The sequence below is a fragment of the Ahaetulla prasina genome, chromosome 1 (assembly GCF_028640845.1).
Source record: "Ahaetulla prasina isolate Xishuangbanna chromosome 1, ASM2864084v1, whole genome shotgun sequence".
Lineage (NCBI taxonomy): Eukaryota > Metazoa > Chordata > Lepidosauria > Squamata > Colubridae > Ahaetulla > Ahaetulla prasina.
Window position 1 is genome coordinate 106,003,396 of NC_080539.1, and position 23,914 is coordinate 106,027,309.

At 35.8% G+C, this 23,914-nt stretch overlaps 1 protein-coding gene across 1 annotated transcript in view; it reads left to right on the forward strand.

The window, feature by feature from the left end:
* Positions 1-23,914, forward strand: part of MOXD1 (monooxygenase DBH like 1) — a 53,555-nt gene that overhangs the window by 16,222 nt on the left and 13,419 nt on the right. The window contains exons 2-6 of the mRNA XM_058171667.1: positions 3,528-3,674; positions 4,725-4,892; positions 5,008-5,091; positions 20,656-20,835; positions 22,344-22,446. Of these exons, the coding sequence (XP_058027650.1) occupies positions 3,528-3,674; positions 4,725-4,892; positions 5,008-5,091; positions 20,656-20,835; positions 22,344-22,446 (682 nt within the window). The remainder of the gene's footprint in view (positions 1-3,527; positions 3,675-4,724; positions 4,893-5,007; positions 5,092-20,655; positions 20,836-22,343; positions 22,447-23,914) is intronic.

Here is a 23,914-nt window from a genome sequence, read left to right on the forward strand (position 1 = left end):
AATATTTTGAATTCTTTTTTCTAGGTTTTGTTCAATATTTTGAATTCTTTTTTCTAGGTTTTGTTCAATAGCTTGTAATCTTTTATCTATGTTTTGTTCAATAGTTGTTAATCTTGATTCTAAGATTTTATCAGCGTTTGATTTTCTGGCTGGCATAATGATGATCTTTCTTATTCCTTTGTTTTATTTCACACTCTTTCCAATTTTAGTAATGATTAAGTGTCTGTCACTTAATCAATTATCTTTGATTTTATATCTGTCTCTTTAACTTTAAATGGTAGTCAATTTGGCAGTTGCTATGGTAATGGGGAGTCACTATGGTAACAGTGAGATTTGGCGGGAAATTTAAAATGGTGAGAAAGGGTGGTTGAAGAAGCTTCTTTACAGGTGGCTGTAATGGCGGGAGATTCAAAAAGTCAGTAGAGGCCGGGAGACTGGAGTCTCCTAGGAACTCACCAGTAGTCCTGCAGCAGTCCTGCCGATTGGGGGATAGGTTGATTAGGGTTGTTGTAAATGTTGCTGGGCTTTTATCTCCTTGGTGGGAAATTTAAAGTTTGAAGCAATGAGGGAGGGCGATGATGGAGGGCGGTGATGGCAGCGGTGCGACTCACGGTAGCGGCAGCGGCAGCGGCAGCGGCAGCGGCAGTCCCGGGTCTGGTGGGGTGGCTTTTGTGGTTTCGGGTGTCTTCAGCCGCCTTTAATGCGGTAGCGGTGGTCTCGGGTCTGGCGGCGGCTCCGGCGGCACAAGCGGCAGCGGCAATCCCGGGGCTGGCGGCAGCTCTGGCGACGGCTCTGGGGGCACTCACCGGGCTGGCGGCACAAGCGGCAGCGGCAGCGGCAGCGGCAGTCTCAGGGCTGGCGGCTCCGGCGGCTCCGGTGGCGGCACAAGCGGCAGCGGCAGTCACAGGGCTGGCGGCGGCTCCGGCGATAGCGGGCGGCTCCAGCCTCTTTCAGTCGACGGCCTCACGGCAGCGGCAGTCCCGGCTCCAGCGGTCTCCGACTCTTCGCCCACCGCCTGAGTCCTCAGCAGCCTGGAAGAACCTCGGCAGCCTCAATCCACGGCAGCCTGGAAAAACCTTCGGCTCTGGAGTATCGCCAGCAAAGAATCTTCGGGGAAACTGCTCTCCTAAGAGCTCAAAAGAGCCCTTTTACAGAGAGCATTTCTCCGGTGCAACCTTCCTGGTCGCCATCTTCCTGGGTCTTTTGGGTCTTTTTCCTGGGTCTTCTATTCTATTCTATTCTATTCTATTCTATTCTATTCTATTCTATTCTATTCTATTCTATTCTATTCTATTCTATATAATTGCTTGAATCAAGGTCTCAGATAAATTTGGTAAACTTTTATGCTAGAGAGCCCTAAACAGTATTTTCTTATTACTGACCTCATTGTTAAAAGAAGGCAAAATCTACTGTAGGTTGCATGGATGTAGAGGATTACTGCTCTGTATAAACACCTGTTGAGGCCTATGAAGACAGCTGTCATTTTTTTTCTCAAGGTTTCTTTTGCAGCTGTGCTCTCATTTTTTTAGGGCTAAAATAAAACTTATTTGCATCTTTCTGCTACATCCTTAAGAAATTACTCCCTGCCATTTTGTATAGCAGTAATCAGAAACCATATCAACTGCAAATCCTTTTTAAGAGAACAAGTACAGGGTCACAGCCTGTGAGAAGCAATTCAGCCTCAATGCCTTCATCTATAAGAAATTATACACCAGAATTTTTATGATCTCTAAAATCATCTTATTGTGTATTACTGCAATTTCTAAATGACTTCTATTGAATGAAACATATCGGATTCATTCATTCTATCCAGCAGCCTAGAATTGCCTATAGTAGGGTGTGATTGTATGTGAATGTGTGTATATAGGTTGATTTCAATAACTGCTACACAACATGTTAACTTTACCATAATAGAGATAGCTGACTTGCAAAATAGACAGCCCAATGTCTTCCAGATGTTTTATCTTCCAGCCTATAAAATGAGAACTGCAATGAATGAGAATTGTTCAAAATATCTGGAATGCAGTGACGCAGGTTGCCATGTATGGACCCATGTTATTAAGCACCAAAATGGTGGTGACAGTAAATATTCCATTCACGATAATATGTAAACTGAGTTTTTGCCTAATTACAGGTAGGTTAAAAAATAGGTCATGTAACATAAATTGGATGCTTATCAGGGAAGTGACTAAATTTCAAACAAAATAAACAGTTGTGTCTCTGAAGTTCTACTAATCAGTGGTGTCAAATAACTGCTGATTACTACAGATAGTATGATGTCACATTATTATTTATAAAAACAAACTTGCAACAATTGCTAAAATAAGTTCCTTACCATAAAGGGCTGCTAGAAATTTCATTTTGCCCATAGATTTCCATTCTGTTGATTTTTGGGATTGATCTTGCCTATCTATTCTTGTCTTCCACTTAGCCTAAAAGCTTTGGGAATGGAGACATTTACAGCAGTATCCTTTTATTTACATTAAAAATTTTAATTTTTTTTTAATTTTACTCAGATTTCTGTTAAAAAGAAAACACTCCTTTAAACTGTAGCTTTGCCACCTCCTTAAAACACCTGCAAATTTTATATCTCTATGTGGTCACTGCAAAATAGAAACAATTGCATAAAGTTCTTAGAAAACTCTTAGAAAGAACATTAAGCAATGTTGTCATCCTAATCTCAATGGAATGTGTTTTTGGAATAGCAATCACAAGAGTTGCTGAAATTGTGGTGAACTGGATGGTCAAAAAAGCAGCTGCACTTTATAGCAGAATTCAGAGGTGAAGAGGTTAACGATAGTACATTATTAATGCAGCTTATTCATAATACGGTCTTTTGCTACAACGAGGACTAGGATAATCTGTCCTTGAAACAGCAGGGAGACTCTCTAAAACATTTCTATAGTTTGACAAAATGAGGCGGTATACGATATCATATTCCATTTTAATGTTTTCTCTCTAGAGAGTATATATTAGGATCACAATAAGTGGTATGCTTATTCCCTTATAAATAAGTGCATGGGAACTAAGAAAATGGATTTAGAGTTACAGTAGAAATATCATATTTCTTGATTTTACTCACCACCCAATAGGGAAAAGCACAAAAAAAAATAGTGCTTGTATTAAGTAGTAGCCAGAGAAAATAACTATGAAGTCAAGTTGAAAGTGTGCAATGCAGAGATACACTATTTTTACAATTTGTTCTTGAGGATCATATTTTTTTCAAATATATGTTTGCTAAGTCCACTAATACCCTTAATGGTTGCAAAATAGATACCTTTTTAGATAAGGGTCCTTTATTATATCATACTTACTGAATGTGAAATTTATGCAATGTTAATTATGTTCAAAAGGATAGATTAAAAAAATAATCAGATTTTTACTCATTGGTTAATGTAAAGTATTTACTTGGAGAATTACAACACATTCTTTATACATTCTTTCCCACAAAATTGAAAAGGTTGTGGAGTTCAGAACATTTAAAAAGAAGAGCAGCAGGATAATGTTTTGATTTCTATCTTCAACAGGATTGCTTCACAAATGCAGACAGAGTACTGAAAAAAGATTCTCAGCAGGATTACCATCTGGAGTATGCTATGGAAAATAATACTCACACAATACTAGCTTTCAGCCGGCAGCTTCACACTTGTGACCCAAATGACAAGAGCCTAACGGTAAAGGGCAGTGCTAAACCTAACGATGAACCTAAATTAGAAAAAAAAATGAAGAAGACAAAGAGCTTAAATATTAGCTTCTCGTTCTCAGTCTAATCATATGCTGATTATTCTACAATAAACAGTCTGTATTGCTGCATGTACTGATTAGGGTAGATACGATATAAGTGTCTCTTCCGATCTGTAATTCAGTGAGAGTTTATTCTGTTGTGGGGGCACAATGGCTCAGTGGTTAAAGACAGTTAGCTTGCCAGCTGACAACCCAGGTTTGAAACTCGAGCACTGCATTATGAGGTGAGCTCCTTTTTTGCACAAGTTCCTGCCCACCTAGTAGTTTAAAAGCATGCAAATGCGAGTAGATAAATAGGTACCACTTTGGTGGGAAGTTAACAGCATTCCATGTGCCTTGGCATATTGTTATGCTTGCTACATGACCATGGAAGTTTCTTCAGGCAACCCTGGCTCCTTTGGCTAAGAAATGGAGATGAGCACAGCCCACTAGAGTTGGAAACAGCTGGACAAGGGAACTGGGCTGAGGGCTGAAGAACTTTGAATATATAGACGATGTGGCAAGTTAAGAACAAATGCTATAGGGCCCTTGAAGTTTATTCTAGATAACAGCGTCACAGCCATACTAGCCTGTGTAGATTATGCTATAGTAAGCCAAAATGGAAGGTTACCTAAGGAGATATTACTTTTGTATCAAAATAGTTTACAATAAAAATACAAAAGCAAAATGTAAAATTAAAATGGGGCAATAATAATACCATTCAGGTTTGAAACAATATACATTTACAATGTGTATTGATATAGAAGTGTGATCAGCAGTATTTGAAACATGTGACCTATCAGAGCTTTCTGAACTTCTGAACCAGTGTTCTTCAACTTCGGTCATGCTGATAGCAACTACAAGCAATTCTAATTTTGAAACATCTGGAGGGCCATATGCTCCCCAAACCTTTGCAAGATGGAAAATATATTCAGGTAGGCTGTGATCATAGGATTAGATTTCTCTTTGCATAACTCAGAAATAGCTTTCCTTTTTTCCAGGAAAGCACAGTACGAGTAATATGGGCCTATCACGACAAAGACTTTAAATATGGGGGTCAAAATTACCATGGTTCTAATCGTGGAACTAAGAGTCTTCGTTTATTGAATCCCGAGAAGAATGCTGTAATCCCTCCCTCCCTGCCATATTTTGACTTGGCAAACCAAAACGTAAGTTACTTGGGTTAAGTATCAGTGTAAAAGGGACAGAACTGTATGCTGAATTGTCTGGGGAAAAACAAACTTCATATTATATTAATCTTTTCTTTCCATTTTATTAAGACAGGTGGCTATACCGGAACAAGACACGACCTATTGGTGTCAAATGTTTAAGATACCTATCCTGCATGAAAAACATCATGTGATAAAGGTATGCGATCTAGCTACTGATACATACAGAACTTCCTATTTGAAATTCTATTTCTTTCATGATGCGACTAACACATAGTCTTGGAACTATGAGCTAGAGCATATTTATTGATCTGTAAACAATCAGCATTGTTGCAGTAGATTTCAGTTCTTATGTCATGCCAATGGTCCAATAGGAATCCTAGCTAAACATGTTTTTATAAAGAATTTGACCCGGTACTTTTAGGGAAAATGATAGTGACCAACAGCTTCTTCTAATTTGGATAAAAATTTGGAGTTTTGATGTTGCTGAAATGTTGCTGAAACAGTTATTTCCCTGGTTTTATTTTCAAGACATTTCTAATAAGAATTATGAGACCAACGAACTGTGCTATTGTTATCTTCATTATCATTTCTTTAATAACATATATTGATAGCTAAATATTAATTGATTTGGAGGAAAAGTATTTATTTCAAAGTAGTTTTTCTGCTTAGACGACTCTTGCTGTATATAAGTTTTGAAATCAAGCAAAAAGTAGTTCTAAATGCATATAGAAAAAAAATCAGAGTCATTGATCTAATTCTTTTGCTATGGAACTTCTAAATTCACACTGATGCCAGTAATAAAAATTCTCCCTTTTTTGCTGTTACCTTTTCTTTCAATAAGAAGTGGAGGAGCCAATTCCCAGTCACATTTTGCATAAATCACGGTTTTCTCCATTAATTATTAGGAATATGGGAGTAAGATCTATCTGTTATCCAAGTAAGAAGCATTCTTCCATACATCTTCATGCACTGTTTCCAGCCATCTCATATAGTTTTTGTTATCCATCTCCTTTTGGATACATTTCAGATGTTTTTCTATATCAGGAGAGCAGTTATAATTTTCTCAGAGTAATGTGGTCTCAAGCTCTTAATTTGTATGTGGTGCTTGTTTTGTTCACAAAGCTGAATTTCTGCTATAATGGAAGAGTCACTGAATTGTGATGAACAGTATATAATATATATTGAATATTATAAAATAAATGTATATCAATTTATAGATAGATAGATAGACAGACAGACAGACAGACATTTATTTTGTTACCTTCTCACCCAGTCAAACTGCAACAATCTTTACCTCCGTATTTGGTTGCAACCGGTTCACTGAACTTCCTTTAAAATCTATTTCCTATTGTTCCTTTTATCATTCCTTCCTATCATTCATGTTGTGCAGAACTGATACAGCTCTTAGCTGAAATCACTTATTGCTATATATAATTTTTTTCTGAGCATATATGTCATCTCTGAACACAGAAGTATGTTAGTCTTTCTTGAAAACTCAGAATAAATTGTGGGTGTTTTGTGGATACCCACAATCCCCAGACTATGGCTCAGTATCAGGCTACAGCCTATTGGGAACTAGGCCACACATGCGGTAGACAGGTATGTGAGCGTGCAAACTCAATTTGTGTAAGCAGCACACACTTGTGTGTTAAACCATCCCCTCTCTACCACTGCTGCTGCCAGTCCGCAGAGCCAGAAAGATTGGGGGCTGCTGCTTAAATACCGTTTCCCTGAAAATAAGATATCCCCTAATAATAAGCCCACTAATAATAAGCCCAATAATAATCGGGGCTTTTGAGCGCATGTGCTCAAATAAGCCTCTCCCCAAAAATAAGCCTTCTCCAAAAATATTTAAATGCAGAGCTGGAAATCAGGTAAGATGGCAAGTGGAGCCCCATCTTGCTGCATGCACCCCAAAATAATAAGACCTCCCCAAAAATAAAGGCAAGCGCTTATCAAAAAAATATAAGACAGTCCACAAATAAATTAATCCCTTAAATTAATCCTATAATACTTAAATGGAAGATGAACTGACTTGGTCACAACATTCTTTAATTTATTGTTTATTTGTTTGTTTATTGTTATTTGTTTATTATTATTATTATCATCATCATCATCATCTATTTTATTTTATTTATTATTAAGCTAGAGATAATTAATATTTGATGTAAATCATATGTCCTACACTTTTTGGCATTGGGTGCTTGACTCCCCTCTCTTTAAGCCATAAACTGAATTATGCCATAAATAAAAAATCATGCTTTAATATAGTTTGGCTAATAACAACAACAACAACAACAACAACAGAATAACAGAATTGGAAGGGACCTTATAGGGCACATAGTAAACCCCCTGCTGAAGCAGGAGACCCTATACTATTTCTGACAGAAATGGCTGTCCAGTTTCTTCTCGAAAGCTTCCAGTGATGAAACACCCACAACTCCTGAAGGCAAGCTGTTCCATTGGTTGATTGCTCTCACTGTCAGTTGATCTTAAATTAGAATCAAACTGGTTTTTAAACAATAAATATTAAAAGCATTATGCTATTATTCCTTATTTCAGCAACAATGGTTTAAGGAATAGAAGATCAATGAAACATTACCAGTATGCAAAAAAGAGGAGAGAAACAAGAGATTCAAGCAGATATAAGATATCTTTCAGAATTATTTTAATTATATGCTTTTATTCTGAATGAACAGCCCCAAGATAAGATGTTGTTAAGTACATTAAAAATTATTTGTAGATTATGAAGTTTTACAAATTTAGATCTCAGCTATATGCAGTCTTCACATAGTAGCCAATACCTCTATATGCAGAGAAATTTGATTTGTGGCTAAGTCTGGTTTTGCATCATACTGCTTTGTTTACATAACTGATGCCAGAGGCAAAATTCCTTGTATATTATTTTTGCTGACACATAGTATTAAAGCCCTAGGTGTTCTAAAAGACAAGAAAGTACAAGCCTGTATATATTACACACTCAACTCAAACTTTTCTAAAAAGCTGCCTTCGATTCCGTTTCATTTGATGATTGGAAAGCTTATTGTTCTTCTCTAAAGTAATTCATAATTGTTATATGATGATTGGCTCTCCAATCCCTTTCTTGGATCTCTATTTAAATAAACACATGGAAGGTATAACTGCATGATGCTTATAGATATAAGGGAAAGGGAATTCATTAATTCATTCTTCTCCAGAAAGATTACACTACTAACTAGAGCATACAAAACATTTGCTAGACCAATTCTTGAATACAGCTCACCTGTCTGGAATCCACACCTCATTTTGGACATTAATACAATTGAGCGTGTCCAGAAATATTTCAGAAAGAAGAGTTCTCCACTCCTCTGATCACAACAAAATACCTTATGCCACCAAACTTGAAATCCTGGGTTTAGAAAATTTAGAACTCCGTCGCCTTCGGCATGACCTGAGTGTAACTCATAGAATCATCTGCTACAATGTCCTTCCTGTTGAAGACTACTTCAGCTTCAATCGCAACAATACACGAGCACACAGTAAACTTAATGTGAACCGCTCCAATCTTGATTGTAGAAAATATGACTTCAGTAACAGAGTTGTTAATGCCTGGAATGCACTACCTGACTCCGTGGTCTCTTCCCAAAATCCCTAAAGCTTTAACCAAAGACTATCTACTATTGACCTCACCCCATTCCTAAGAGGTCTGTAAGGGGCGTACATAAGAGCACCAGCATGCCTACCATTCCTTCCTAATGTTTCTTTTGACTGTATCCAATTCATATGGTTATTTCATGCTTATACTTATATATACTGTTGTGTTTGACAAATAAATAAATAAATAAAAATAAAATAAAGATGGAATGGATATATAGGAATCAACTGAATTACCTGTATGAACAATTTTTAAAAGCTTTGATTCCTGTTTCGGATGTGCTAACTCTGGAAAAAATTATGGTATTGTGTCTTTGGCACGTAAGGCATGTGTGTTGAAAGGTTTTTATTTTCCTCGCTCCCAGAAGCATGAAGATTTTTAGTTCCCTGATCATGCTTCAGGAATAAAGAGCTAACCATAATTAAAAGTTAAGAAGAGATGCCCATGGTTAAATATAAAGAAGCTCTCCCTGTTATGTGTGTGTGTATACACATCTGCATAAATATATGCACATTTAAATATATGTTCACACATACACTATCTAAAAACTCATAGTCTTTAAAATAAATGGGAACAATAATTTGAAATCTGTACCTTTAATTAAGAATTTTATTGTTTTTCTGTTTTAACAAGTTTTTTAAAAAATCATTTCATGATGTTTCATTTGTCAGTCTACATCACCTTGTTGAATCAATAATTTTTTTTAAAAAAATTAATGCTAAAAGCAAAATCGCAATCTCATTCTGAATGCGAGATACAGTGTATGAGGAATTCAAGTTTCAAGGAAATATTTTGACTTGCCAGATGATTTTCAAATAGCTTTTTCAGTTAGCAAAGAGGGATTCAAGTCAAGAAACAAATTGTTTTTCTTTCTCTGATTTTAAAAAAAGAAAAATATAGAATATGATTCAGTAAAAAGGCATTTATCAAGAACTTAATTTTGTAGCCCAAAATTGCAACCAATGCCATGACTGAAAAAATCTGATCACAAAAATCTAACAAAGTTTACATTGCATACCAGAATTGATACCTATTTAGATCTGGTAAATTTCCAAAATCAACAGATAGCATAATTGCTCTTAGTCCTATGCTGTTATCTTTAACCATGCTAATTGCACTTATTTAGTAAAGTTTTGGAAATTGCAAATATTTATTATTCTTCAATCTTCAAACAAATCACTAGAATCCTTATTTTCTTTTAACTTTCTATTACCAGTATGTTATTTATTCTTTCATAGTCTATTCAAACTCATTCTACATTACCCTTTAGAGTGCAGATAAACCCCTGGAAAAAAATACATATGGTTAATGAAAACTAATTTTCTTTTAGATTAGATTACTCCTAGATCAGTTACACAATTTGAATTGCTTGTGACCAGTTTACTCCTTGATACATTAAAAATTAAAATGATTTTTGTTATATTTTAATATTTACTTTTTCACCTGCTTGTGGGTAATTTATCTTCATGCACTGCCACAAGACTCGGTTTTTCTCTAATTCAGTTAATTCTCATCTTTCTCTTTACTGTTCAGTGCTTTTTTGCCCATATTATAATAAACTGGACTTTGAGTGTAGCTTGAATGCTGATAAATTCATGGAGACATTAATATATTTTGCTTGAATACAAAACTGGGTTTTATTCATAAATTTCCAATCTAGTCTGCTCCTCTGGATTCTGTTTCCCATCCAATAACTAGCCCTGTCCAATTTTGCCAAAGTTTTTGAGATTAAGTTAATTCAGGTAGGTATTCAATAGTACTTGGGCCTTTAGTATAGCAAATGTTGTTCCCTAGCATTCCTTGTGCACCACTGCTGCACCATCATCCTTCTCATTCTGTCCATAGCTTCTATTTTTTATTCTTTCTAACCCAATAAAAAGAAGTGCAAAGACATTTTATAAAGAGTCTTAGGTCCTGCCTGTCCATCAACAGGGCAACCCATTGAAAACAGAATAAAATAGGACCAAATTTGGAATAGTGGACAAACCTGGCAAATGAATGATTTAATTAGAAAATGAGCAGAGATTGCAAGGGGGGTGGGGAATCCCAAACATTCTCATGTATCCACAGAGGCAGGGTTTCTCTTCTTGTGGGGTGTTTTGCCCGTGGTGGGTTTCAAATTTTTTTACTACCAGTTCTGTGGGTGTGGCTTGGTGGGCATGGCATAGCTTGGTAGGCATGGTAGGGGAAGGATACTGTAAAAAGGGCCTGTGGTGGCTCAGCAGACTAAGTCTGTCTGTTATTAACACAGCTGCTTGCAATTACTGCAAGTTCAAGTCCCACCAGGCCCAAGGTTGACTCAGCCTTCCATCCTTTATAAGGTAGGTAAAATGAGGACCCAGATTGTTGGGGGCAATAAAGTTGACTTTGTATATAATATACAAATGGATGAAGACTATTTCTTTTTTTCTTTTTTTTTTTTATAAAAAGTTTTATTTTTACAATCATATCAAATAATTCATCCAATGTACAGTTATATACAATTAGTCGGGCTTGCCCAGTCACCACCACCCTTTTTAACACTCTTCCCTCTTCTACCTTCTTTTACTTTCCAAACCTTCCTCTCCTTCTCTTATCTACATCCACTCCTCCCTCCACCCTACACCTTCCTTCTTCCTCTACTATCCCTCTTCCTTCCTCTTCTCCTCTTTCCTACCTCCTACTCTCTCTTTTCTCCCTCCCCACCGTTCTAAAATGGTAACTATGCAGACCCGACCCTACATTAATTATATTTCTTCAATAATCCCTGTACATTAACCATCACTCCATCTCTACCAAACCCCCAATTCCTCCCCTTACCCCCACCCCCACCCGACTTCCCAGAACAAAATGCAGGGTATCAAAACTAACAATCATAATCCAAAATAATTCCTAAATTATAATCTTTAGTCACACCACACTTAGTCACACTCTCAATTCCCCTCTCCTTCAAAAATATATCTAATACAAAATATTTCCTAAATTTACTCATATGCTATTCGATATTTTTTTTTTATCTGATACTTATTTTAAATATAATCAATCCACATTTTCCATTCTAAAATATATTTTTCTAGTATATAGTCTTTCAAGTAAGCGGAGATTTTTGTCATCTCTGCCAGATTTGATACTTTGAGTGTCCATTTGTTGTTTTGTTTTGTCCATTCTTCTTGTAGGTAATTCTTCTTTCTTCCAATACTGAGCAATCAAAAGTCTTGCGACTGTTATTAAGTTCAAAATCAATTTAGTCTCTATAGCTGTATAGTCCATAATTATTCCTAGTAGAAAGAACTGCGGAGTAAACTTAATCTTCTTTTTCAAAATATTCTGCATGATCCACCAGCCTTTAATCCAAAATACTTTAACTTTTTTACAAGTCCACCATATATGGTAATAAGTAGCATCTTCACAATCGCATCTCCAACATTTAGCAAGATCTAATATGTGTTTCTTGTAAACAGGTAATGTCATTTTTAAATTATTTCAAATAATGAAATACTTTCCTTCTCTTCTGGTGAATTCAGGCCATTAACATTCCAAGATAATAGTTTAATTGCCATTATCGGCCAAAGGAAACTTTTGGAACACCAGCCAGATCACATTTTACTTTAGGCCTTGCTCCTCCCACTGTTTCCATTGTAGTAGTTGCCAGTTGTTGTTGTGCCTTCATCTCTTGTTCCTTGCGTTTAGCAACAGCTCTAGTCAGCCTTTGTTCTTTTGAATCTAAACCCGTCGTATGTATTTCCAACACTTGTAATAAATCTTCTTCCATCACAATCTGTTCTTGTACCTGCTTCACTTCTCTTTCCTTCACTTCAGCCTCCCTTCTTCTAACTTCCAATGGGGGAAGACTTCCAACTTTTAATACCTCAACATAAAATTCTCTTGCTTTTCCAACCGTATTGAAACGATGTACTTTCCCTGCATAATATACTATTATACCAGTTGGAATATCCCATCTATATTCAATCTGATGTTTTTTAAGTTCATTCACCAGGAAGGCAAATTCCTTCCTAGCCCTTAACATTTTTGGTGGAATTTCCTTTAATATCAAGATATCTTGACCAGCAATCTGAATCTTCTCCCCCTTATATGAAGCTTGCAAAATCTGATTTCTCACTATTCTGTTTGTAAAATAAATAACAACATCCCTTGGCAACTTTTTTGCCTTGCTATCCAAGAATTCACACGATATATTTTTCAATTTGATAAGCCACATCTGCTGGACGAGCTGCTAATATCTCAGCAAATACTTCAGAAAAATTTCCCTTAAATTCTCTTCCTTATTTTCTTTCAAACCTCGGATTCTAAGAGCAAATTCCATATTTCTGTATTGTATCAAAACTATTTCATCCTCTGTCTTTTCCATTTTACTTTGAAATTCATCCATTTTATTTTCTAATTTTGAATTATGTTGCTTAATTACTTCAACCTCCTCTTCCAATAAAATCACATTCGTTGCCAAACTTTGTACTGCCATTACAAATCCTTCTTTAACTTCTTTATTTCCCACTTGAATTTCTGATATCTGCTCTTTCATTTCAGACATCTCATCAGTTATAACTTTAAATTTTTCTTCTATAAAGCCTTTTAAGTTCTCTTGTAACGCCTCTAAATTCAATGTTCTAGTCTCTGCTGTATGAGCTGGAGAGGCACCAGCTGATAAAGTTCCAAAGCTCTTTGTTACAGTAGACTTTAATTGTTTGGCTGCCATCTTCTATAAAATTATTAAATCTAGGGAGATTTTTTAAATACTGCTTTAAAAGACTGTGTTTCTCAGAAGTTAAGAAGATTTAAAGTGAATATTAAGTTGGAAATAAATGAAGACTATTTCTTAACACAGTGTAAGCCGCCCTAAGTTTTCGGAGAAGGGCGGGATATAAATTCAAATTAAAAAAAAAATCTCCATTCCCTCCCCAGTCCAGGGGAAGGTTACTGCAAAATCCTCATTTCCTCCCAATCAGCTGGGACTCAGGAAGGCGGGGCCAGTCAGAATTTTTACTACCGGTTCTCTGAACTACACAAAATTTCCGCTAACGGTTCTCCAGAACTGGTCAGAATCTGCTGAAACCCAACTCTGGTACAGACAGAGTCCAGGAAAGGTGTAAAGAACTTTTAGTTGTAAATCCACCTCTCCCAAAGTTTTCATTGTATTGTTTTCATTGTTAATTTGTGTTCACTTTTGGTGTTTAGATTTTGGAGAGAGATGTATATGAAGATTTCACTAAAGATTGTTACGATGGCAAAAGGTTTATAATCCTGATACTGGGGAAATAGTTCAGCATGTTTGTCAACTGCTCAGTTCTACACTGCTCACACGCCTTCCTCCCAGCCCTCCTTCCCAGTGTTACACATACCTTTTGATTTCCCATGTGTACATATACACATGAACAGACACACAACAGGTGGAGAAATGCACACATCGCTCAGAGATGCAACACAGTCTTTGGTACCAAAAAGAAAATACAGAAATGTAAACATCAACCTTAGGCCACTGGTGGCAGAGAAAGAAATCTGGACTGTGTTCTGAATGCTTTCTCTTATTCTTCTTTTAGATTCTGCTTCTGTATTTCCTTTGTCTTACTACCTTATCTGTGCTGCTGCTTGTGAGAATGCATCTCTAACAATTTCTTCAAAATGTACAGTGATGCTAACCCTAGTGTTGAATTACAGAAGAGGAGCAAAACAGAAAAAAACCCCACAACTGTCCCTATTTTTAATGCTTTGGGGTGAATCATAATGCAAACAATGGCTATTTAGAATTCTCGCTGTGCAAAGATTAGTGGGCAGTCAATCATGTAATATATATTGTATACTTGATATGGATCAATTTCCTCTAATGTAAATGCAGCTGGAATAGGGGGCTGTTTGTATGTTACCCTAGCTTTGTGGGAACCACTGTTTTTATGGATGACTCTTTTGCAGCTGGGGTAACTCTTTCAATGACATAAATACTGGGATGCAAAGGCACTGATTGCATGAGATTTCCCTTGTATACCCTACCAACATCAGGAATCTCCCAAATTTCCATTCATAATCTATATAACTGATCAGTGTTTAAACCATTTAAACTTCTGAGGTGGCCAATAATTGTAATTATTAAATAGACTCTATACTGTTAGCAGAAATATGTTTGTTTTTTTCTGGCGGAAATGAAATGAAATAATTAAGTTGGTTAATTCCATGGATTTTAATAAGTATTTCAACGCTTGCATTATGTTTGTGACTTGCTGTTTTAGTGGTTTTGCTTTATATTGTGTAGATATATTACATGTATATATTTCTTATATATTTCAAGATGCAGGTTATCAATGAGCAGCAATACAGTATAAAACAGATACTGTGCTATTCAGTTGTCAGTTTTGCAAGAAACATCATAATCCCTTATAATTGGATATATAATTGTATTTCACAGTAGGTAAACCAGTGCTAAAATGAATTTTTTTCAAGATTATCAAAATGTATTGAAATATTACTATAGGTGACTGATTAAGCAAGCAAGCACTCTAGGTAAAAATGATTTTCAAATAGGTATCCTTTGCATTATTCTTACTAAAATAATCATTCTCAAAGACTGATCATTGATGATGTGCAAATAATCAATGAGAAGTCATTATGGCCTCTCTATGTTTATTTCCAGTCAACTTCCCAAGCCAGCTTTCACTCACTCCATCAATCCCTGCGTTCCCTCATTGCAAGTGAGTTGTTTCCCAAAAATGCATCAGTGGTTGAAAGGTGGTTCATTGCAAAATAGGAGTGATAATGCAAACAGCAACATGAGTACTAACATTCATAAAATTGTTAGCAGTGAACAGGCTTTGAATCTGTATGTATGAAGAGGGAATACAACAATTATATAAGAGAGAGAGTGAGTGAGAGAGATTTTTTATAATTAATTTCAAAATCTTATATGAAAAGTCGACGTTACAAAAATTTTAGTCATTTTAGTTATTGATAACTGTCTTAGATCAAAATCTTTATTTAGCTTTTTTGCTGCCTATTTCAAATACTTTGAATTCTTAAACTTATAATTAATTTTTCTTTTATTTGGACTTAAAGATAAAACTTACCCAATGACTTTTCAAACTTGTTGTTCTGAAGATCTCTAATAGTTTTAAGATGGTTAATATGGCAATTTTCAAAAGTGATTAGAAAGATGAATTTTTAATGTACTGGATCATTATAATTGTGCAGAAGTTTTACAACATTTTTTAACTTCATAGTCAGAGACTCTGAAACAACTTTCATCTCAAGAGATGTAAACCTGATACAGCCTTCACCAACCTGGTGCTTTTTAGAAAAATGAATCCTCAGAGTTCCCAGCCAGCTAATTGGAGACTATGGAAGATGCAGTCCAACAATTTTCAAGGATAACAGGTTAACAAACAATGATTTAAGGAACCAGCTTCTCTTATTCAGAGAATAGGAGGACATCTCTTATCAGACATCTTACAAAATGGCATGACTTTGCATTAATGACTCTATGAATGTCCTGTTGCTACTCTTGGCTCTTCCAACTCTGACCTTATATAAAAATATGGCTTTCAGCAAGCATGAACTGGCTCAGCTTAATGTTCCTATGTCACAATCATGTTATTGTGCAATTTTGTTCTGGAACACATTCTTTAGCTAATTAGAGTGTTGGAGAGACACTAAATATTGCCTGGTGCTATAAGAATTATAAATGTGCACACACTTGAAACCCTAGGAGAAAACAGCAAGAAGAATTCATTCCATCCCAAGGATTGAACTACTTTCCAGAATTTCTGGGCTCTGCATTTTGAGACTTAAAACAGAAATATACTGATCTTAGAGTAAACAGGCCCTCCTTTTATGCTCTCTATTCTCACCACTTCCTAAATTTTCTCTTGATAATTTTTTTCAAATATGAATTAATTGTCCTGCTTCAATCACTTACTTCCTCCTACTTTTTCTTCACATGTATATTCATTGCTAGATTTGAACTTAACTGTGGTATAACATCATTTAAAATCTTTAACTCATGGCTGTTACAGGCCATCAAAGTCATTATCAACATTGCCTCTTGTATACTAAGTTGTCTGTGTGAACACTGTGTGAGCACACTAATAAAAATCTTTTAGACTTTACCTTCTTAAAATTGATTTTTCTGTCAACTATCCTAGCTCATGTGTGGTAAAGTGCTATAAATATCAGGAATGTAAGTGGTTTCTCATTGAAAAACAAGTTAATTAATCAAATGTCTTAATTACTTCTGAAAACATGCTTACTGAGAAGGCAAATACAGGCTCAAAACCATTTCAGTGAGAAATCACACAATTTGAATTTTAGTTCAAATAAAACACAACTCAGAAAAGAGAGGAAGATCCTAGCTGTATAAATTAAGAAAATATTTGCAAAAACTACTGAAATACACATGTCAATGGTATTCCACATGAATACATGCCATCTATAATTGAGATGATAAAAGGATAGTGTTATAAAAAAGTAGAGTTTGCTTTTCAGTGACTGGAAATGCAAGATCTGACAAGACCAGTTGTCAATGTTTTATTTTGAATATTTATCTGAGAAGGGGGGGGGGATTGGCCTATGTGGAAAATCTAGTACTGTAATTTATTTATAAATCTAAAACCAGGTCTAATGTAGCTTTGAAGGCCAAAAATGGGGTTTTAATGTGGGGTTTTATTTTTAGCATTATTTCATCTGTGAATATGCATGAATTACAATATTATGTCACCCACCTAGTGGGTAGAAACTAAGTGTGTAGAGACTACAGGTGAATGTTCTACAGGTAACCTTTGACTTATGACTGGATACTTAATGACCCTTTGCATTTATGGTGGCTATGGCCTGCCTGTTGTAAACAGACACACCATTTCCCTCCTGTCAAGATTGTTGAGTTCACTTAAAAACACCTGCCAAAAAGGTCATAAAATCACTTCTGGTCATGTAGGCACCTCTATTTACAACTGTATTGACTTATGACTGTATTTCCAGTCTCAGTGGCACTCATAAGTCAAGGAGTACCTATCCTATTAAAAAAGTACAAAGTGCACTTGAGGAGCAAACTATATACGTTACCATCTGAAGGACCTGTTATACATATTACAAATAGCTCAAGAGGTGAAGAGTAATACAGAGCGAAAGCTGGGGACTGCTAGATTGCTGTCTGCTTAAACCACGCATGTATTTGTATGTATCAACCATACATAATCTGCCTCAATTAGTGCATCTCTGTTTGGAAGCAAGCTGTCCAATTCAGTATGGTGAGTTGTTCTGTATAAATGGAATAACCTACTGAGATTGAGCTGATGTCTCTCAATTTGCCACTCCTTTTGTGAATCTGATCAGAGTGATACATCTGATGCTTCTCAGTGGAATTCTCCTCCACATGTTTAGATGGATTGGACTGAGAGAGAAAATGATTAGCCCAAAGCTACCTAGCGAGCTTTCATGACTTAAAGTAGGACTAGAACTCACAGTCTCCTGCTTTCTAGCCTGATGCCTTAACCACTAGACCAAACTTTCCTGGGGGATTATACACACTTTCAACATTGCTTTCTAAATGCAAAGAATTTGTCTCTAATACCAAATTTGGATATTTGATTGAAAACAGAGAAGCAATTCAGAAATATAACCTGGAGAATGTCCAACTTCGATGATCTAAAGTCTCTTTTTTCATATGGCTTATTCTACATGTGATACAAACTAGAAATGCATGTAAGATTAATGTAATCAAGTGTCTATATGAAAAGTGCATCTGAGATATTCAATTGTAACCCAAATATGAATTCTTCTTCTTATTATTATTATTATTTATTAAATTTTTATACTGCCCTTCTCCCAAAGGACTCAGGGCGGTGTACAGCCAAAAGATAAAAAACACAAAAATATACAATTAAAACAATTAGGTAAAAGGCAAGAATTGCTTTACTTGGTATTGTTTGATAGTAAAAATAGACACATAGCTAACCAAAATTTGTGAGAGCTACATGCCTTTCTGTTACCCTCCACTTCTTTCTACGGTATACTGCTATTGAATTGCCTTTAAATCTATGAAGATAGAACAGATAGATGTTCCTATGTTATTCAGAATTTTCCTAGATAATGGTTCTTTATTTTTTTTAAAAACACTGGATAAGAATGAATATGAATAATGTTCCCTTATAACTTATAAGAGTGATTATTAAAGTGACTTACAAGATTTTATAGTAGTATATGCTGGAAAATTCCTATTTTTCTCTCTTTCTTTCTCCATTTTTGCAAGTCATTTAAAAAACTGTATATATTTGCATGCAACATAAGATAGGAAGTTTGGTTTTTACTACTTGTCCCAAGTAGTTCAATAATTCATATATTTATTATCTAGAATGATTATTCTATCAATCAATATTGCTAACTTATAAAACCTACAAAATGATCTCAAAGAAAGACATTCATAAGACCTTTGCATTTTGGTGGGGGGGAAGGAGATTTTCCTTTTAATAAAAATATGAGCAGGCAAATAATTATTAGAAACTTGATGTTCAAGAAACTGGGAATGAAAGCCAACTTTAGTAATGAGTCATCACTTTGAAGATAGTTGTTTTTTTAAAAAATTGTGGCGAAAAGCATAACAAGTGTTAGTGTCCTAAAGAGACAGGTGGCTGTTGCACAAGTTTGGACAAGTGTCCCATTTATTTCAAGCAGAGATCAGTAGAATATTCCCATAACCTTTACACTGATTCCTTTCTTATTTTTGTTTAGATGTTCTGAGTTCTTTTGGATTCTTGCCCTTTAAAAATTCTATTGCACATCATGTGTGGGTGGATTTGTTTATATTTCCTACACCATAGCATTCAGTAACAAAAGCACCATGCATTTTATGGCAGCTTGACTGCAGCTTTCATCTAAGTTTGTTCCTTTTCTTTTCTCTCTCCCTCCCCCTCCCTCCTGCCCTCCCTCTGTCCGTCCCTCCCCCCCCCTCTCTTTTGGCTCATACACATTTTATTTTATACAGGAGAGCATGAAGGATTAGAAAATAATGCCATGCTGAGATACAATTAGAAATTAAATATTCGGCATTAAACACTGATTGCAGTGCTGTTTTGCCTACATAGCAAGCAAATTTTAAACTTTAATAGTTCAGACAAATCAAACTGAAAGATCTGGGAGGCCTTAGTCTAAATCCTTTCCCAGTCCCCAGAACTAAGTGATATTACAGAGGTCTTGCTATCAGTTCTAAAAACTGTATAATTTGACATCATCATATCTTACCTGTATTTCATATCAGTGGTGGGATTCAAGTAATTTAACAACCGGTTCTCTGCCCTAATGATTTCTTCTCACAACCAGTTTGCCAAACTGCTCAGAAAGTTAACAACCGGTTCTCCCGAAGTGGTGCGAACTGGCTGAATCCCACCACTGTTTCATATCCTACTTTCAGCATGCAACTCTGTCTTAAAGTTAGGGTTGTATCCAATGCTTGGACTACCAGTTGTGGCCCTTCCCCTCCACAAATGGGAAATATGGAAGTTGTAATAGAAAATACATGGAAAGTACTAGGTCAGGTTTAGTTGACTTAATATATAAACAGAGTCCCTTGGATTTCAAGGAGATAAAATCAGTCAATCTTAAAGGAAATCAATCCTGACTAATGTTTGGAAGCTGAAGCTCAAATACTTTGGCCACCTAATAGAAAAGGGCTGATGAGAAAAGACTCTGATGTTGGGAAAGATTGAAGGCCCAAGGAGAAGGGGACAGCAGAGGATGAGATCTATATATATAAAAGCAAAAACCACTCATGCCTTAATCACAAAATCTCCAGAACCGTAAACCCTACAAACTTGAAATTTGCCATGCATGTTCCTCTTAGTTCACTAAGAAAGGATTTTTCAAAATGACCATCAGAGCATTGGTATTTCCTATATTATTGTAACACACTCTGATGCTAATTAATTAGATGTTCTACTCCCCCTCCCAACTTGAAAATAACTCTGGAGAGAATGGGATGGCATAGGAGAGGCTTCTGTGGGGCAAGGGTGAGGGAGAGAAGGGATAGAAAGCCTGAGGGAGAGAAGGGGATAGGATAGGAGATGTTTCTATGGGGCAAGGCTGAGGGAGAGAAGGGGAAAGGAGAGGTTTTTGTGGGGCCAGCCTGTTTCTAATATTCCCTTATTATATTGACAGGTTGAACCACTCATTCAGAAAGGTCATGAGAGTATAGTGCACCATATTCTTCTCTATCAGTGCAGCAGCAGTCTGAACGACAGTGTTGTGGATTATGGCCATGAGTGCTATCACCCAAATATGCCAGATTCATTTCTCACCTGTCAAACAGTCATTTTTGCTTGGGCTATTGGAGGAGAGGTAAGATTAATTTTAATTTAAATGTCTTTCTCGAATAATGTAAAGATTCCTTCAATTCACGCTTTAATTTTGGGGACTGTTTAATTGCAGGGGGTGGGGTTTGGCAGGATTTTGCCATTCTCTTCTTCCAGGACTCTTTGAGTTCCTAGTTTAGCCAAAATCGCTGAACTTCTGAAGTGGTTTCCACAGCCGAGTGCTAGCTAGAGCCCACCCCCATTTATTTTCTAAAATTAAGCCAAATTTGGCACAAGGTTGAATTTACAATAAATGCTTTTAAAGTTTTTTTTTATTAGTGGAGTGGTTGTAGAACTATTATAACGATTTATTTTAATTGGGGAGCAAACTTGATGTTTTAAAAGATAAACAAAATAAAAATCATGAAGTAAATGTATTATACGTAATGTAATTGACTATTATTTTAAAATGAATATTTGTACTTTTTGCTTTATTGCATCAATATAATAATCAGTTAGGCTGGAGTTGGTAATATACAGGTAGTCCTCAACTTACAGCCATTTATTTAGTGACTGAAGTTATACCGGCATTAAAAAAGAGACTTATGATCATTTTTCACACTTATGGTCATCGTGGCATATCTACCGTCATATGATCAAAATTTGGACATTTGGCAACTGGCATGTATTTATGATGGTTGCAGTGTCCCAGGGTCATGTGATCACCTTTGTGACTTTCTAACAAGCGAAGTCAACGGGAAAGTCAGATTTACTTAACAACTGTGTTACTAACTTAACAACTGCAGTGATTCATTTAACAACTATGTCAAGAAAGTTTGCAAAATGGGGCAAAACTCAATTAGCAACAGAAATGGCGGGCTCAGTTGTGGCCTTAAGTCAAGAACTACCAATAGTGGGTGGTCGAAATTGAATAATGTTAAAAAATATTAAATACGCTTGGCAGGTTTTTCTTGGCCCTGTATTTGCTTGGCCCTGTATTTGCTTGGCCCTGTATTTGCTCTTTTAGTATATTTCCTTGATACAGGAAACTGTTTCTTAATTTTCATCTTTGCTAGCAACAAGTATGCATTTTTAAGTAGAATAGTAATGCTCTTTCATTGACTTTTCAATTTCCTTTCTGTTTATTCACTTGTTTTGTATTCTACTTTATTCTTTTTCTTTTCTTTAAGTGTTTGTTTTTATTACTGTATAAAACTCTTTAATAAGGGTGTTAATAAATTATTTTTTAAAAATAGTAATGCATGATTACCAACTGTTTTCTGTTCAATGATGGAAAAGCATGTCCATATAATACAGAAATATAGAAATATTAACATATATATAATATAAATAAAGTTACCAAACTAGAACTAAATATATGCTCAGAGTAAAAAACCCCAAAGCGCATATATGCTTGCTGCTAACATATGCTTGCTGTGATTTATTTTCTGTATAAAATTATATCAGTAAAGCTACAAATATATAGTTAAAATGAGATTTAAATGTTTATACCATTGAATCTGTTTACTTATGTTGATATGTTTCCAATCTCAGGGTTTTATCTACCCTCCTCATGTTGGCTTATCCATTGGAACAGCATTAGACCCTCAATATGTACTAATGGAAGTCCATTATGATAACCCTTCATATGTGGAAGGTATGTTCCCTCACCTATTAAAATGTGTTGAATGTGTATATTCCTTACAAAAACATGTATCTTGCCAGTGATCTACATCTGATACAATTGTACTTCCTTAATGCCAACACGCATAAATCTAGATATGAGGATTTTAAGTGGGATATTTAAGATTAAAATCATTACTGTACTTTTGCACTGAGCCTCCATTTCAAAAGAAGGCAGGAGTATTTATCTACCAGTATTTTCTAAGCTAGCTAGCTGTCCTTAGGCTCTACAATCTGACAAATCTGTTTTGTTTGTTTACTTTTGTGCCTTTGAGTCTTTCTTTCAGATAGCAAAATGGAAAAATCCATGTAGTGTTCAATACACCAAACTGGTTCTCACCCACAAAACTATAAAAATTGTTATAAGCCATTCTTTCGTTTGTGTTTGGGTTCTTTGGAAACTGTACTGAACTGTTCACAGGGGATGCAGCAGTGGTGGGATTCAATTTTTTTTATTACCGGTTCTGTGGGCATGGCTTGGTGGGCATGGCAGGGGAAGGATACTGTAAAATCTCCATTCCCACCCCACTCCAGCGGAAGGATGTTGTAAAATCTCCATTCCCTCCCAATCAGGTAGGACTCAGGAGGCAGAGAATAGATGTGGGTGGGGTCAGTCAGAGGTGGTATTTACCAGTTCTCCAAACTACTCAAAATTTCCGCTACCGATTCTCCAGAACTGGTCAGAACCTGCTGAATACCACTTCTGGGATGCAGGTGGAGGGAATATGTCTTGGGATGTCATGATGCTTATCCATGACTTATGTTTTTCCATCCAGTGCTAGGATGTAAATATAAAAGGTCAATCATTAGATGCAACATATATTCCTTCATTTTTTCCCCATTATCATAGTTTATAACATATATAATAAGCTTGTGTTTATACTATATGTGTTTTAGGTCATAGTAAAAATGAGCTTTTTGAAGGAAACATGAATAAGACTGAATGCTACATTACCTAATTCCTATGCTATGGAAATAGTTGTGTTATTGTTTAAGGGTAGAATTGGCTGCACTGTTTGCCCTTGAACAGTGGTGGGATTTTCAGTAGATATTTTATAAGAGCACCAGCGTGCCTACCGTCCCTGTCCTAATGTTCCCTTTAATTGTATTCATTTTATGTATTCAATTCATGCTTATACTTATATATATTATTTAATAAGTATTTGACAAAATAAATAAATGAATAAATAAAATAAATATTGCCACCTTCTCTGCTTTGATGAACTATCTGTACCCAGTTCTGTATCACAGCAGGCAGTGAATCCCTTTTCCCTTTCAAGGCTGCTCAAAAGTTACCCTCTTCTGCTTGATTGGCATGGCAAATTTCCAGATTTCCAAAGCTTAATGGACAAAACAGAAATTAATTTCTCATAATTCTTGTGTATTTTTTTTTCTGGGGAGGCTGCTGCAAATGAGATATGCCTGCAGAGCTATGTTTCTGT